This window comes from Euleptes europaea, chromosome 13 (assembly GCF_029931775.1).
Source record: "Euleptes europaea isolate rEulEur1 chromosome 13, rEulEur1.hap1, whole genome shotgun sequence".
In the NCBI taxonomy this organism is placed as follows: Eukaryota; Metazoa; Chordata; class Lepidosauria; order Squamata; family Sphaerodactylidae; genus Euleptes; species Euleptes europaea.
In genome coordinates, this window is record NC_079324.1 from 56,277,058 (window position 1) to 56,295,267 (window position 18,210).

The window sequence follows — 18,210 nt, forward strand, 5'->3', positions numbered from 1 at the left end:
ATTGCTGCATTGAGTATTGGAGACTTGAGCAGTAAGAGCAAGTTCTCCCGCAAAAAGGTGTATACCATCACAACTGCAGGGCATACCCTAAACTATACATCCTGAAAAGTTACTTCTGCATGCAGCCACAATGCATGTGGAGTTCAGTAAGTACAGGCTGAAATGGCAAGATAGTTTCCTGGATTTTAAATAAGTTAATGAACACACAATCCAGGCATGCCTTTGAGTACTGGACTTTACACATGCAGGTCCCCGAGCAAAAGAAGAAGAGTTGGTGTCTATATGCCAAATTTTCTCTACACTTAAGGAAGACTCAAACTGGCTTACAATCACCTTCCCTCCCCCTCCCCACAACAGACACCCTGTGAGGTAGGTGGGGCTCAGAGAGCTCTAAGACAGCTGTGATTAGCCCAAAGTCACCCAGCAGGCTTCATGTCGAGGAGTGGGGAAACAAATCCAGTTCACCAGATTAGCCTCTGCTGCTCCTGTGGAGGAGAGGGGAATCAAACCTGGTTCTCCAGATCAGAGTTCACTGCTCCAAACCACCGCCCTTAAACACAAACTGGAGACATGCATGCGAGCGCACACACACACGCACACACACACACACACACACACACACACACACACCATGTTAGCCCAAACAGTGCCAGTGACACTTAGGTCCCCTAAGTATTTTCAGGAAGTTAACCCATTTTAAATGTACCATTAACAACCTCCATAGAAACAAATGTTTTTCAGCTATTGTTTCCAATGTTAAACAGAATATGAACATTAAATTACCTGCTTTACATAAAAATGGAAGACACCAGAACATGGGCATTCAGTTAAAAGGTAAAATCCAGTACTTTACTCTGCTTAAAATAAAAAAAAGCTTAAGCTACTCTTTCAATTAAAAAACCATCAACGAGTTAATACATTTCACATCTTTAATCTGTTTCACACTGTTAAGGGAGACAATCTAACAGCAGGTTAACACTTTTGCAAAAGAATTATTTACACTACACAGAATCTGCTACACAATTTCTATCAAAAAAGCTGGATTTTGAAAATGCCTATAATTTAGTACTCTGCGCCCTTTTTACATCATTTCAGGTATCCGAGGAACACTCCAGACGGGTGAGAGAGCATTTACAGTAATTTCTTGTGGCGCTCTAGCAATTCTCCTGAAGCATACTGGTGCACCCTGGAACGCCTTGTGGGAAACTGACTATTAACGTAAAGGCAGCATGAATTCTGACAAAAAATGCATAAGCAGCTTCAATGGTTTTTGAAACTAATGTTTAGAATTCTGCCAAGATTTAGTTGCATAATTCACCATTCAGGAAAACTAAACTTCAGTTAGTAGCTCTGTAAAACGCCACTGATACAACATATTGAATTATAAAATGCACGTACCAGTTCCACATCAGAGGGTACATTCAATCCCGAAGGAGCAATAAAAGGTTCTTCATTTTCTTCTACAGTTTCGACGCTGGTTGCAGCAACTGTAAATAAGAAGATGAAATGCTGTAATACAGAAACAGCTCTGGCAACTCAGTGAAACACAAAAACCACAACAGATGTCCCAACCTTTTTGTCAGACAAACTAAAAAAAGGTAAAGGTCCCCTGTGCAAGCACCGGATCATTACTGACCCATGGGGTGACGTCACATCTCGACGTTTACTAGGCAGACTTTGTTTACGGGATGGTTTGCCATTGCCTTACCCAGTCATCTACACTTTACACCCAGCAAGCTGACCTCGGAAGGATGGAAGGCTGAGTCAACCTTGAGCCGGCTACCTGAAACCAACTTCTGTAGGGATCGAACTTAGGTCGTTAGCAGAGCTTGGACTGCAGTACTGCAGCTTACCACTCTGCCCCACGGGGCTCATGAGACAAACTTACTTCCTAACTATTTTACATTATCATTTTAACCGTTTCATTTTATACAGTTCCTTCTACCAAAAAACTTCTTTCTCTTAAAACATGGTTTGCTGTTCTGATTGTATGACAGCAGATGCAAAATCTTATAAGGACTTAATTATAACAGAAATGTCCAAACTGTTTGAGAACTGTAGCAATGATGTAACCAGAAGGTGCATAAATTCAATAGATAACCTACTGCGTGTACTGTTCCGGAAGGTGGGTTTTACTAATTAAGTACTCAATCTGACCACCTGAAATATACAACTTTACAAATCCTGATAGTGGAAATTAGACACCCTTGGACTTCAAAGCCATTAATCCACCACACTAAGTCTGTGCTTTCTACCCGTGTTCTTTTCAAGTTCTGATGAGATGACATCCCAGCATGTATGGTTCTTATGATCAGATCCAATTAGTATGAGAGGGCATTCTCTTCAAAACATACATGCTGTGAGTCAGTATGAAAACAATACAAGGAGCCTGCAGTGAAAGACTCCCCTCAATCGCAATATAAAACTTAGGTTGTAACCATGGTCTCCCCTGCTGGCTGGAGAGAAATGCTTTGTGAGTCCGTGCAACCCATCTGATAGGCTGAAGCAAAACTGCTCGTCTCCCCATCACTACACCCCCCTTTACATTCACAGTCCTTTTCACCAATATTAGAATGCTAACTCAAGGCTTCCAGGAACAACAGTACTTAGTCCTTAATGCACCTATGCCAAGTATATATAAGATATAATGTCTTACAGAAACAATGAACGCAAATGCAGCGTTAAAATAAGTTAGACGGTGGAAATGTACATTCTTTGTACCTTTACTATTTTTCAAGGCAAAGCCTGTACTTGCTCTAAGTTGCTTTATTAAACACGCAGGGTTAGATCCTCACAACTGCCCGCAGTAGTGCCAGGAGACCCTTATGACAACTGGAAATGGCAGACAGAAAAAGTCGGGAGATGCTGCTTCCCTCCAACCCACCAACCTGGGTGGCTATTAAGCCCATGCAAGTCCCGCTGTCCCAGGAATCTACTTTCCAGGGGTCAGAACAGGCTGCAGGGGTGGAGGTGAACACAACAAACATCCACGTTCATTCCACTGGCAGCAGTTAAGACCCGACACTCACGCATCGTGTATGTTTGTGATAAACTAAGTCCTCTTTACCTTATAGTTGCTTCAATCCCTCACCTCCCCTTTGGCAAAGGATAAAACTTCTGAGACGTCCATAGAAAATGTGAAATTACCATCGTATACTTTTTTTAAAAAGAGTTTTGTTTGCTGATTGTAAATCAAGGAGGCATGCCAAATGAGATACAAATGATTTAGGACACTGGGGACTTTTCCAGTTCAGTTTTCTGAAAAGCTCATGCCTCAAAAAAGAGGACAGTGTGTAACTGTACTCTTGCTGTGGCTAGGCTGTTCTGGATAACCTGGAACTGACTTAAGCAATGGATTCTGTGAGATTGATACCATAAAAGAAATGCCTACAGGGAAATCCCTAGCAATCAGTTAATGCAAGTTGCAATTGATTCCTACAACACATGCAGTCAACCAAGCTTAGGTGCTCCTTTCTCTACACAGCACTGCTGCTTAAGTGGTAAAAAAAAAAAATCAGTTCTGCAATGACACGGACCAACAGAACCGCAAAACAGTGCATGAGCTCTTCACCCTAAATTCTGCAGACTGCAGAAGGCAAATCCCTTCATTCTCCAAAAACTGCCTACTCTTCCGCAATTTTTTCACGCATTTCTTGCAAAACTGCCTTTCGACCCCCTTCTGTTCCACAAAAGCATGTTTTGGAAGACATTTCTAGACAAGTAAGTTCACTGCAGGAAGCCTGCTTTAATGATCTGTCTGAAGAACATCTGTTTCTCTCCAGTGGCGCTGAAGACTCTGCAAATGCATTGCAAGATCTGACATAACAGTGAGCCTTGTCACTACCAAATGCTGAAATCATTTTAATTTCCCAAGGAGTGACCAAGAGTGGGGCGGGGGTTCACATTTTTAACTTTACAAGTTGAGACACACAATGTCTAGAAATGTTGAAGCCATGAAAGAAACAAAAACTACCCCCCCCCAAAAAAAAGGTTTTTGGGGAAATTAAATATATACAATGCCTACGTGCTTATCAAGTCTAAACTTATTTTAGTGTTAACATATTTATCCAATATAAAAAGTGTAAGCATGAACAAAATTTGGTTTTATTGATAAACAAAACACAAATATAACCAATTATGGAGAGAAATCTCTGCAAACTGCTACATCCTATGTTAATTTAGTATATATATTAATTTTTGCCATTTGAGAAGTAAGAGGTGTAAACAGGAAATAAAAATATTGCAGTAGGTAACTTGGCCAGAAACAGTATCATACAATCACAACAGAACTTGGAGCATATTTGGATATTAAACTTTCTAACATTTAAAACAAGGACTCCTTTAATAGTGTACTAGACAAAATTAGTCACATTTTAGCCATAACTATATCTTTAAAAATACCATCTATGTCAACAGTGTATCAAAGAATTATTAATCTCTAATACTGAAGACTGCCTCACATAAAACCCCTCACACTACACATTTTGAGTAAAACTTTCTCTTAAAAAGCATTTCATGCATTCCAAAAGCAAAAGTATTTAATGCATTTTTTTTGCAGTGCTCCCTCAAAATTCTTCCTGGGTCTTCACATCACTACGTACCAGGAACCATTTACTGTAACACTGTTTGAAATTTCAACCTGCTATCCTCAAGTGAGGAGCCCCGTGGCGCAGAGTGGTAAGCTGCAGTACTGCAGTCCAAGCTCTGCTCACAACCAGAGTTCGATCCCGACAGAAGTTGGTTTCAGGTAGCCCACTCAAGGTTGGCTCAGCCTTCCATCCTTCCAAGGTCGGTAAAATGAGTACCCAGCTTGCTAGGGGTAAAGGGAAGATGACTGGGGAAGGCATTGGCAAACCACCCCGTAAACAAAGTCTGCCTAGTAAACGTTGGGATGTGAAATCTCCCCATGGGTCAGGAATGACCCAGTGCTTGCACAGGGGACCTTTTCCTTTACCCTCAAATAGGATTTGGGTAGCTTGAATTGCTTAGAAAACTAGCTGATGTCCTTAAACTTCTTTCCCAGCCAGTTTGGCAAGGAACAAAACATACATCTCTTACCCAAATTTAAGTCACTTGGATTGTTCAATGGTATAATTTCCAAACAATAGTATGCAAAACATTTCTATCAGTTAGGACAGCTTATTTAAAATAGCCAATTGGTAGTCTGCAGCAAATCAGAATCACCTCCAGAAGATCCCAGACAAGGACACTTTTGGAAAACAGTTAAATTCCATTTTGTTTCAGGCTGGTCATGTGTTGCAGATTATGCCAACTCCAATACATGTGGATCAGTATTACACACACAGCTAATCAGAATTTTAAAGATGATTTGCAAAATAAAATTTTGCCTAAAAAACCCATGCAATAAATATTGTTTAGCATAGTTTTCACATTTAAGGAAAAAAAAACCCAGCATAATTTCTAAATTGTTTATGACAAGTCACCTACAGAGTTAGATGAGTTCCTAGGAAGACTTTTGCTAATTACATATTGGGGCTAGAGAGTACTATTTCTGAACAAAGAATAGTTTATTGCCCTCTTAATCCACGGAATCGCTTACGTTTAGCTTTTGATGGCTGTTCCTCCTCCTCAGTGGGTTCAGAAGGATCATAATAATCACTACTGTAAGTGAATCCCACTGCGTTATAGGTACCATCTTCTGCTAAAGCTTCGCTCAACCTCTTGTATTCTTCCTCTTGGAACAAAAATGTAAAATTCAATTACAAAATGGACACATTTCAGTTACAGTTTGAGTTTAAAAACAAAACAAAAAACAGAAAGTATGTTAAGGGTTTACTCCTAACATCCAAAACATAAACACTGAAGCAAGTTCACCACATGGGTCATCTGTAGACACTGAGGCTTCTGCCAACAAGTTAATGAGAACCCAAAAGGAAAGAGGGCAGAAGGCATGTTTTTTGTTGATCTTTTTTCTCCTGCCAAGATAAGTGTCTTAAGAGTTAATCATTCTTACTTCAAGAAAGGCAAAGACATGAACTTTCATTCATACAATACTGTTAAAGAAGAACAGTTAAAAGTGTCTCAATTCTCAGCCTGCCCTCAAAACTCGGGCAATTTCTGTGTGGCAATATATATAAACTATCCTGAGGTCCTCTCAGATACGCAAAGACGCCTGTTTTTCGAATCCACTGGGTACTGTCAAAATAATATCAGAAAGAGTGAGTATAAAATGAGTGAGAACAAGTTTAATATTTTTTTTTAAAAAAATATAAATTTTCAATTAAATGTGTTCTAACTCCGGAAGTTATTCTTGAGCAATACCTTGCCTTGCCTCCTCCTCAAGCAAGTCCGTATGCAAGGCTAAATACCTCTCTTCATCACAGAGGGCTTCTATTCTAGCCTCCTCTTCAGACAACTGGTAATCTCTGTTCCATGTGGAATACTCAGCATCATATTCAGAAAGGTCATGCAGGTGACCACGCCCATCATACCTGCAACATGAAAAGAATGGTCAATGGAAGAACTTTGGACTTGGGTTTCTGCCACTGCACAAATACTTACCACATAAAATTGAAAAAAAAATTCAGTTAACTTCGCACTAATTTAATCTGACTAATCACTTCTTGCCCACTACAAAGTTCTGTTTTATTTTTTTTAAGTCTCAACTCCCCATTAAAGGACTAGTATGATTAAAGGCAAAATAATTTAAAGAGGAAGCAATTCCTTTATAGTTCTTACCGTTTATGGTTCAACCATTCAACACTCCCTTGCCAAAATACTTTTTTTTTTCTGGAAAGTCAAAAGAGCTTACATTTACACAAACCCAAATACATAAATACCTATCCGTAAGAACCAAACGGTGTCAATTTCCTCGCGTCTTTCTGCTAGTCTCGAACTCTCAGGAGAAATCTTCACCAAAGAAACTTGCGTCCATTGGAGGTAAAATCATGGCTAGGCTCGGCCTCTAGCCATATGGCTGAGGAAAGAAGTCCTGGGTTATGTGATAGAGAGACACACATACATAGGAACAGTAACACAAATGTGCAATTTAAGGAGGCTCGTCATAGAAGTTATAACAAAAATGCTCAGGGGCATACAACACCCCTCAGCTAGGAATAAATTGACAAGTTTTGGCTTTCAAATAGCCACTCCACTAGTCCCCCGGGGCAAGTGAAAATCACCTTCGGATGAACAAAGGCATTCTTGCAAACTGCAGAAGCACCACGTATGTTTGTGTTGGCAAGTAGTGTAGTAGGATCTATGGACTCATCTGCAGGACTGGTTGTATCCACTGAACAGAATTAGGCTAGTCTGATATTTTCCTTGCAATCAAGGAAAAAGTGAGCTGATGGAAAAGCCATAATAAATTCCACCAGTCTTGGATGGATCTTGCATCCAAACGTTGACAGAGAAGGTTAGATCAAAAACAAAGTAAGCAGCACGTCGGCCTTGCTTACTGAAAAGCATTTCTCCGTCGGAGTTTTTGCCTTGAATCTTTCAATTCCAAGTTTCCTTCTGCAGAATATTCTGCAGAGCAACGAACAATTATTCTGGGGCCGCTCAAGATAATAATGTGGAATTACCAAATGATGATGATTAGTGAAGGGTTAGAAAAAGCTTTAAAATACCTCCACCATATTTAGGTGCCTGATTCCCGCCCACACACACTAATTTAGTGCTCAAATTAATCCAGTTCAATATTGCAGTTAAGAACCTGCTCGTCAAACCTCCTTAATTTACAAATGTAGATTAACTGGTTTAAAGATCCATGTGCACATGTACAGTTTGCTCCCACCATTTTTCAAGCCAATTCATTCCAACTATGGCTGCAGGGTAATGAAAAGGACATTCTTTACTGGCTTTTATTCTATACTACACCTTCTGAAAAGGATGAGATTAAACAAAAATATATTTATAGTACATCTACCCACTGATTTTTTTCATGGATATCACAGAATCAAAAACAAGCCCTTAAATTTAAACTGCTACTCAACCTGTGTAAATAAAGTTCTTCAAACCAATCTTCCATTTACCACTTAACGCCAATACTAGAAACTGGGGAAAAAACGTGGCCAGTCAAGCAGCAAAAGTAAGGCACTTAATAGTTCCATACCACTTTCGTATACACACAGAACCTCTACAGATGTCCTACTAATTCATGTTGAGGTCCTACTGCAAGAAAATTCCTCAGTGTAGCCTATTTAGTTATATCAATGTTGGAATATTTATCCCATCGTAAAAACTGGGGTCCGCCCCAGTTCCCAGTCTGAAATTATTGCTAATTGGCAAGGCTTGTATGGAAGAGAAATGGAAAGAGCAAACACCTACAATATGCCGAGCGCTCCTTTTCAAACCAAAGCCCTTCAGACTCCCCTGCGCTGAGTTCATGGAGAACCTTGCTCTGATTGAAATGTCATTTTCAGTCCCACTTTGCAGATTCCCCTACCCAACCAGACACTGAACTACAGAGAGTCAATGCTTCATACCCAGAGATCATTCAATGATATGTACCAATGTTCTACTTGATACAACTAACAAAAAATCTACATGGTTTTTAAACTATGATAGTCACCAACCACAAACTATTACAGGATTTCCATTTTATGACCAGCAATCAGGATTTCAAGTTTTAACAAAATTCTGCAGTCCGTCAAAAAGGCAAACAGGCCACAAATTACTCTGGGAACAACTGTACTCACTGAAGGATTAGCTGACAAGTACACCAAGCCTTCATCATGTCAGACATATTACTAAATACCACAGCAGTTTCCGTATCAAAATTACTGGGATTGGACTCAAGAATCCGAGCATCAGCTCCCTGACGACCACAAAGCTCAATGCGTGGCCCTAAGGCCTGAACTCTCAATACTGCTGTTAAGATGCACGTCCCTCTGACAGCCTTGAAGAAAAAGCCCAACTGAAATGTGATATAAGAGAAGAGAACAAAGCTCAATAATTTGCGGGTGAAACACCACCAACAATTAAGTTGCACATCCTGAAATTACTAGTCTGTGAGCGACATGCCTTGCTGAAAGCTGACGTGGGCATGACTGCGTGTAAAAACATTCTGTGTATGTCACAGAAAAGCAGCACCAAAAGGCGATCAAGTACCACACCAACCAGGGCTAAGCGACTTACAAATCTATACACAACCCACAGAAAAATACAATACATTTGGTTCATCTGCAGGTGTACAAACAAACAAGAAAAGTCACCCTCCTGTTTATTAAGAGAAGCCATTATGAAGTTTGGTTTGAAAAGGAGATTGCTTCCACCTGCAAGGGGGGTGGGCCCAGTAACACAGTAACCCTCTGCCAGGGAGGAAAAGAGGATGGGAGAAGCTCTTTATTCAGCCTAGGCAGTTCTATTATCCCACAAGTCGCAAACCTCAGATCCTGGGGCTTTTTTTTTTTTTTTTTTACAACGAATCTATTTGCTCTGCCCCTGTGTTTTTATCAGCAGCTAATATGCACAAATTGAGCAGGGAAGGTTTTTTGCATCATTTATGGATGGATGGATGGATAGATAATTATAAAGTTCTTTTTTCTGTTTGGGGGGTGACAATGATGGGGAAAGCTGCCCCCCACACTTAATTGTTGTACCTGAAGCTGCTGATAAAGGCAAAAGAGAAGAGTCATTTTTAAAGCTGCTAATCCTAGTGATTCTGTTCATGTGTCCTGACACGCTGAACTTCAAGAAGGGAAGGTTTTCGCATTCCCCACCTCCACCTTTTCCACTGAAGGATGAAATTCACTGCTGAATTTTCTTTATCATTATAGGCTACTGCAAGAGGCACAAGAACTAGCTGGCTTGTTTTTAAAAAGAAGTCATAACGCCAATCTAGAGTTGCCAACATTATTCTACATTTTACGTATGTATAAATATATGTACGCACTCAAAAAAAGTGTGTAAATTTATTTATCTAAAACATTTCTATGCCACCTTTCCATCCAAACAGGGTCTCCAAGGCAGGAAGCATCAAAACATCTCAACATTAAAACAGCAACAAATGTATATAAATACAATGACACACATAACACCACAACCAGGGAAGAGGGCCCACAACAGTTAGAGGAGAACACCAATGAAAACAAAGACGTCTGCGCCAGCTGGTGGAAGACAACCGTAGAGGGAGTTAAACAAATCCCCCGGGGAAAGGATTTTGAAAGTTTTGGCTCCATGACTAAGAAGGGCCTTGATCGGTCACCAGCAATCTCGCCTCGAATGGTGAGGGCTTCCAAAGCAGGGCCTTCAAACACGACCAGAGTGGACTGGTATATTCATAAGGGAGTAGGCAGTCCTTGAGGTACGGTAGTCCAAAGCCAAATAGGGCTTTAATTGTCAATACTGGGACCTCAAATTGGGCCCAGTAGCAAATCAAGAGCTGGTGTAAATGGAGCAAGATGGGAGTGATACAGTCCCTATGATCAACTCCAATCCACATTCTGGCCCCAGCATTCTGTACCGACTGCAGCTTCCAGAAACTCTTCAATAGCAGCCCCATGTAGAGCCCATTGCAGTACTCTAATCTGTTACCACGGCATGCAGCACTGTGGCAAGATCTTTCCTGCCCAGGAAGGTCTGCACAGCTGGTTAATCAGCTTCAGCTGATGAACGGCATGTCCGGCCACCACTGCCACCTGTCTATCCAACAGGAGACCGAGGACCTGCAGCACTCCCATGCTAGAAACCTGCTCTTTCAGGGGAAGCGCAATCCCATTCAGAATAGGAGATATCCCAATTCCTGGGTCAAACCTTCCTCCCACCAGTAGCACTTCTGTTCTGCCAGGACTAACTTTCAGTTTGTTCGCCCTCATCCATCCCAGAACTGCCTCCAGAGACCTAGTCAAGGTTTCCACAATCACCCTGGGATCTGCTGGAAGCACGAGATAGAGCTGAGTGGTAGCAGCATCTTGGTGGCAACTCAGTCCAAATTCCATGTACATAAAACAATAATTTGGGTGATGTCAAGTTGCAACTGACTCATGGAAGCTCCAGGATGGGCCCATGTTTTCAAGGCAAGAGATGAGCAGAGTTGGTTTGCCGTTGCCTGCCTCTGTGTAGCAACCTTGGACTTCCTTGGTGGTCTCCCATCCAAGTACTAATCAGGGCCCAAGCCTGCTTAGCTTCCAAGATCTGATGAGATCAGGCTAATCAGGACCATTCAGACTGCTAATACATGTATATATGCACACTTGTATAGATACGTTTACACATTTGTGGACAGCTGTGTTTTTAAAAATGCTTCAGTAATGTAACTACACGCATGTACTTTTAATTACCCATACAGCAAATAAAATTTCATAATATATGTATGTGGATGCATGTGTGTGATTTTGCTGTCAAGTCACAGCTGACTTTATGGCGACCCCACAGGGTTTTCAAGGCAGAGACATTTAGAGGTGGTTTGCCATTGCCTGTCTCTAAGTGGGCTGATGGAGTTTTGAGAGAACTGCGACTAGGCCAAGGTCACCCAGCAGGCTTCATGTGCAAGAGTGGGAAATCGAACTTGGTTCTCCAGATTAGAGTCTGCCGCTCTTAACCACTAAACCATACTGGCTCTTTGTATGCATGCATATACATATACACATCCCATACACGAAAACATACATAAGCACACATTTACAGTTTTGTTTAAGAGTTATGTTTAAAAACACGTACGCATATATTTTACTTTTTTACTTTCTTCCTTAGACCACAAGGCTAACTTTTATCATATGAATGTGTGTTACATATTCATATGTGTTACAGTCAAACATTCTGCATGCACACACGTATGTACATGTTTGTAAGAAAGAGCCCACAACACATTCACCATAAAAAACCAAACTAGGGACCAGCACTTGGTAAAGCAGGGGCTTTTAAATCCCACGCACAGCCCTACACACATCAAAGGTAACATAGTCATTTCTCAATGGTGGTAGAAGGGAAAAACCACAACTATTCCGTCCAGGTATCACTGGGTTATAGATCAAATCAAGCCTGAACTGACCCTAGAAGCCAAAATGACTAAACTGAGGCTGTCATACTTTGGTAACATTATGACAAGAGTCACTGGAGAAGACCATCATGCTAGGAAAAGTGGAAGGCAGCAGGAAAAGAGGAAGACCCAACAAGAGATGGATTGACTCACTCAAGGAAGCCAAGGCCCTCAATTTGCAAGACCAGAGCAAGGCTGTTAAGGATAGGATGTTTTGGAGGACACGGATTCATAGGGTCACCATGAGTCGTAAGTGACTCAACGAATCATAGAGTTGGAAAGGACCACCAGGGTCATCTAGTCCAACCCCCTGCACAATGTGTGTGTGTATATACATACACATACAAATATATATACGTAAAGGTAAAGGTCCCCTGTGCAATCACCGGGTCATTCCTGACCCATGGGGTGACGTCACATCCTGACAATTTCTAGGCAGATTTTGTTTACAGGGTGGTTTGCCAATGCCTTCCCCAGTCATCTTCCCTTGACTCCCAGCAAGCTGGGTACTCATTTTACCGACCTCGGAAGGACGGAAGGCTGAGTCAACCTCGAGCCGGCTACCTGAAACCGACTTCCATCGGGATCGAACTCAGGTCGCGAGCAGAGCTTTGGACTGCAGTACTGCAGCTGTGGGCACACACATATGTACACACACACACACATATATATATATATATACACACACAGTAGCAATTATAAAGTTGCTAACTTAAATTTTTTTTACATCAGCTTGTCTCCTATTCTGCCAGTGAAACATCTTTTTCTGTTGTTGTTTGGGGGGGGGGAGTTAACAATGATGGGAAAAGCTGCTGATAAAGGCAACAGAGAAGAGGCGTTCCTAGGATCGCGCGCAGGGCCACATCTCCTTTTGAATGCGTACAAATATTTGACAGGGCAAGAGTCCAGTAGCACCTTAAAGACTAACAAGAATATTTTCTGGTAGGGTATGAGCTTTCGGTGAGCCACAGCTCACTTCTTCAGATACAGCTAGAATGTGAATCCATCTGTCTTTTAAGTAGAGGAGAGTGAATTCAGACAAGCATTAGTATGTAAATGTCAACAGTATGTCAATGTGAATAGCAGGCGTGATGGGATTAGGTGTGGTATGCAGAAGAGTCTGTGATGTCCAGGGGAGAGATGGGTGTGGAGAAATCAGCACTGGTAATGAGCCATGAATGCAAGGTCTTTATTCAGCCCAGGTCAATGCCCTGTCTTTAGTTTGAATATCAACTGTAATTCAGCAGTTTCTCTTCCCAATCTCCCTTTGAAGTTCCTTCGTAAGAGAACTGAATAACTGATCCTTGTCTGAATTCATTCGCCTCTACTTAAAGACAGATGGATTCCCATTCTAGCAGTATCTGAAGAAGTGAGCTGTGGCTCACGAAAGCTCATACCCTGCCAGAAAATATTCTTGTTAGTCTTTTAAGGTGCTACTGGACTCGTGCCCTTTTCGACTACCGCAAACAGACTAACCCGGCGACCCACTGTGAATTATCTTCCAGGAAGAAAGTAGACTCCTTTGAAATGTGGTGTCGGAGGAGAGTGTTACGGACACCGTGGACTGCCCCAAAAAAACCAAATCAGTGGGTTCTAGATCAAATCAAACCTGAACTGACCCTAGAAGCCGAAATGACTAAACTGAGGCTGTCGTACTTTCACCCACCGTGAAGTATTGGACAGCTCCTCTGCCTAAGCCCCGCCCCCGCCTTTCCCCTCCCCCTCCCCCCTCGGGCCCTGCCTGGCAGAGGGTCACGCGCGGCGCGGCGGTTTGTCCCCCCCCCTCCCCTCCCCTCCCCTCCCCGATTCCCCCCAGGCAAAACAGAAGCGTGAGGCGGGCAGGGGCTGGTTCGGGGCACCGACCTATCGATCATGATGGAGGCCTCTCCCATCCACGGGATGAGGTGGCGGCCTTGCTCCTGCTGCAGCGCCTTCTCGTCGTCGCGGAACAGCTTGCAGGCGTAGCCGAAGACCAGCAACTCCGCGCGGCCTCCGCTGCCGCCGCCGCCACCTTCGCCGCCCGCAGGGCCCCCAGCCGGGGCGGAGGAGCAGGCCGCGCCCGGGAGCGCTCCCCCGCCGCCGCCGCCCGCCAGCATCTTCCGCGGCGGCGTCGCCGGCCGGGCCTCCGCCGCCGCCGCCACCGCGCTCGCCCGACCGACGTACATGGGGACGAAAGAATCGGCAGCCTCCGGTCCCCCCGCCGCCGCTCCTTCTCCTCCTCACCGCTTCGCCCCCCTCAGCTTCGCCATGGCCCCGGAGGCAAAATGGCGGCCGGGCCACTTCCGGCCGCGGAGGGACTTCCGCCGAGCCAAAGGCGTCGGCGGTTCGGCTCGGCAGATTCGTTACGAACAAAAGGGCGAGGACGGGCCGGCTGGAGGGGGGACGCGAGTGGTTGAGAGGAGGGGGAAGTGGGAAGCGGCCCGGGTTTTTTTTTGGTAGGGTGCGAAAGGAAAAAAAAGGGGGGGGATGCCGGAGAGGAAGGTGGCGAAAGTGCCGGAGGGAATAGCAAGGCACGAGAGTGGCTCAAGGGCGTCTCTCCCAAGAGAAACTGCTGATTACAGTTGATATTCAAACTAAAGTCAATGCATTTACCTGGGCTGAATAAAGACCTTGCATTCATGGCTCGTTACCAAGCTGATTTCTCCACACCCATCTCTCCCCTGGACATCACAGACTCTTCTGCATACCACACCTAATCCCATCACGCCTGCTATTCACATTTACATACTATTAACATTTACATACTAATGCTTGTCTGAATTCACTCTCCTCTACTTAAAAGACCGATGGATTCACATTCTAGCTGTACCTGAAGAAGTGAGCTGTGGCTCACGAAAGCTCACACCCTACCAGAAAATATTCTTGTTAGTCTTTAAGGTGCTACTGGACTCGTGCCCTTTTCTACTACTGCAGGCAGACTAACACGGCTACCCACTGTGAATTATCTTCAAGGAAGAAAGTAGACTCCTTTGAAATGTGGTGTCGGAGGAGAGTGTTACGGGTACCGTGGACTGCCCAAAAAAACAAATCAGTGGGTTCTAGATCAAATCAAACCTGAACTGACCCTAGAAGCTAAAATGACTAAAATGAGGCTATAGTACTTTGGTCACATTATGAGACGACAAGAGTCACTGGGAAAGAGAATCATGCTAGGAAAAGTGGAGGGCAGCAGGAAAAGAGGAAGACCCAACAAGGGATGGGTTGACTCTATAAAGGAAGCCACGGCCCTCAGTTTGCAAGACCTGAGCAAGGCTGTTAAAAACGACTTTTTGGAGGACACTGTTTCATAGGGTTGCCAACCTCCAGGTGGTAATCAAATAAATTCTTGAGCACTAAGCATATAGTTTGACAATCACAATAGCACTATTGGCAAGAAAACACACAATCAGTATGCCAAGTGAATATATTCCAATACTTGTAACAACAAAAGCATTCCAATAGTTGTCACAAAAATGTGCAAAATACAGTTTTTTTTTTTACAGCAGGTATAATGGTATAAAATATCAATCAAATATAAGTGCTATGTATCAATTTGATATCAATCAATTGCAAAGTTCATAGTTGCCGATATAATGGGCCTCCAGTAAGTTGTCCCATTTCGCAGCAGCTTCTTCAATAAAGGCAATTCTATGACAATATTTCATGGAACATATGTTCCACACATAGGTGTATAACCTCCGGTATTAGTGGATGGCTTGCTGAGTCACCACAGTTGTGATTGTTAAACCTCCAGGTGGCGGCAGGAGGGCTGGCAACCTGTGCGAGTGCTAGAGTTTAGGGAATGGTGTGAGCTCAGCAGGGATGTGAATGCATAGAGTCCACCCTCCGTAGCGGTCATTTTTCTCAAGGGGAACTGATCCCTGTGGTCTGGAGATCACTTGTAGATGAAGAAGAGTTGGTTTTTGTATGCTGACTTTCTCTATAGGGTTGCCAACCTCCAGGTACTAGCTGGAGATCTCCTGTTACAACTGATCTCCAGCCAATAGAGATTAGTTCACCTGGAGAAAATGGCCGCTTTGGTCATTGGACTCTGTGGCATTAAAGTCCCTTTCAAACCCCACCCTCCTCAGGTCCCGCCCCAAAAACCTCCCATCGGTGGCGAAGAGGGACCTGGGGACCCTATTTCTCTACCACTTAAGGGAGACTCAAAACGGCTTGCAATCACCTTCCCTTCCCCTCTCCACAACAGACACCCTGTGAGGTAGGTGAGGCTGAGAGAGCTCTAAGAGAGCTGTGACTAGCCCAAGGTCACCCAGCTGGCCTCATGTGTAGGAGTGGGGAAACCAACCCGGTTCACCAGATTAGCATCCACCGCTCCAAACCACCGCTCTTAACCACTACAGCACACTGGCTCTTTAACTCCAGGATAACTCCAGTGAACCCCTCCCTGGCAACCCTATCTCCCTTATTCCCAAGAAGAATACCAACAATCACCTGGCATGGCCCCAGGTGAAGACAAATGCTGACAAGGATAATTGAGGGTGCTTTCACACACATTGGATAATGAAGAAGAGCTGGATTTTATATGCCGACTTTCTCTACCACTTAAGGCAGAATCAAATTGGCTTACAATAACCTTTCCTTCTTCTCCCCACAACAGACACCCTATGAGGTAGGTAAGGCTGAGAGAGTGTGACTAGCCCAAGGTCACCCAGCTGGCTTCGTGTGTGGGAGTGGGGAAACAAATTCAGTTCCCCAGATTAGCCTCCGCCGCTCATATGGAGGAGTGGGGAATCAGACCTGGTTCTCCATATCAGAGTCCACCGCTCCAAACCACCATTCTTAACCACTACACCAAGCTGGCACCTTTAATGCACTTTAGCAATCATTTGCAACTGTATTTTCCTGCGCGAACAAGAAAGCCCACTTTCAAATCATTGCTAAAGTGCATTAGCCAACGTGTGTGAAGGCAGTCTGATATGGTTAAGGCAGGGGTGGGGAACCTTCTTCCTGCCAAGGGCCATTTGCACATTTATAACATCATTCAGGGGCCATACCAGGTGTAGATCTCCGAGTGGGCGGGGGAGAGGCTAGGGTTGCCAAGTCTCTGGCCTGGAGGTTGGCAACCCCAGGGAGTCCACGCAGAGAAGGCCTGGAGGGCTCCCCGGTCCCCCCCTTCCAGGCGGGAGGGCAGCCAGTGGTGGGCCCGAGAAAACGGTGGGCCCGCGGTCGATCGGCAAGGGAGGAAGGGAGGAAAGGAAGGAAGGAAAACAGAGAAAGAGGAAAAGGGAGAGAGGGAGAAAAAAGTGAAAAGAGGGGGAGAAAGAAAAGGACAGAGGGAGACAGACAAAGAGACAGAAAGGGAGAGAGAAAAGCCTTTCCCCCCACACACATACACACACCTGCTGGCCCCACACAACCGGGCCCCAGGCTCCATGCCCTCCTCCCCCCGGAGTCCACAAAAGGCCCCCCGAAGCCCAATCAGCTCCTGCGGGCATGCTCTACCGCCAGGAGCCGCGGGCCTCTTTCCCACCTCTCCCTCTCGCTGCCTGTCGACAGGCAGCGAGAGGGGCTTACAGTGTGCCCCGGCGTTCCTGCATGCTGTGGCAATAGGGGGCAGCCTTGGGTGAAGGGTCCCTCCCCCTCCTCTCACGGACCAACAGCAGTTGGCGAGAGGAGGTCCAAAGGGTGCCGCAGTGCCCCTGCAAGCCGTGGCCCCAGGAACACCCTTGGGGAGGGCCACCCTGCGCCGGGCCTCCGCGGCAGGGCCACGGAGTTCCCGAGGGCCACAAAAAATTTCCTCGGGGGCCGCATACGGCCCCCGGGCCTGAGGTTCCCCATCCCTGGGTTAAGGGGTTGGAGCACCTTTCCTGTGATTACATCCGAGCCCAGAGAGAGATGCTCTATCTGTATTTGGAATCTATTTCCCTCGGATTTCGAAAGCAATTTTATTTTACCAATGAAGGGGAAATGCTGGCAAAGATTTTATTGTATCTCATTGAAAATTTGCAAAGATGGTGGTGGTGTGTGTGTGTCACTAATGTTGTTCCACAAGCCGGATCTGGCTGGCCAGCCCTGGATTTCATTCTAGACCTCTGGCTGTGTTCTAGAGAATGAACCTGCTTCCTGAATCACTGGAAAGTTGAAAGACCTCTCACAATAATGGATATCTCGAAGGCCTCCCTCTGCATTCACACTACTTTACTGTTGCTAAAGGACTTCTTTCTTTGTTTAAGGCTTGTGGGGATTAGGTGATTTGCAAACACTGGCAGAGAACGAGGGGCTGATGGCTCTTTGCATTAAAGACCTCTGCCAGAGCATGTGTTTAC

General features: G+C 44.5%; 1 protein-coding gene across 1 annotated transcript in view; it reads right to left on the reverse strand.

The window, feature by feature from the left end:
- The window catches only part of SFSWAP (splicing factor SWAP), a 125,277-nt gene extending 111,171 nt beyond the window's left edge, over positions 1–14,106 (reverse strand). Inside the window, exons 1-4 of the mRNA XM_056859526.1 lie at positions 13,805–14,106; positions 6,283–6,452; positions 5,561–5,695; positions 1,399–1,487 (exon numbers count right to left, since the gene is read on the reverse strand). Of these exons, the coding sequence (XP_056715504.1) occupies positions 1,399–1,487; positions 5,561–5,695; positions 6,283–6,452; positions 13,805–14,106 (696 nt within the window). The remainder of the gene's footprint in view (positions 1–1,398; positions 1,488–5,560; positions 5,696–6,282; positions 6,453–13,804) is intronic.
- Positions 14,107–18,210: the final 4,104 nt, after the last annotated feature.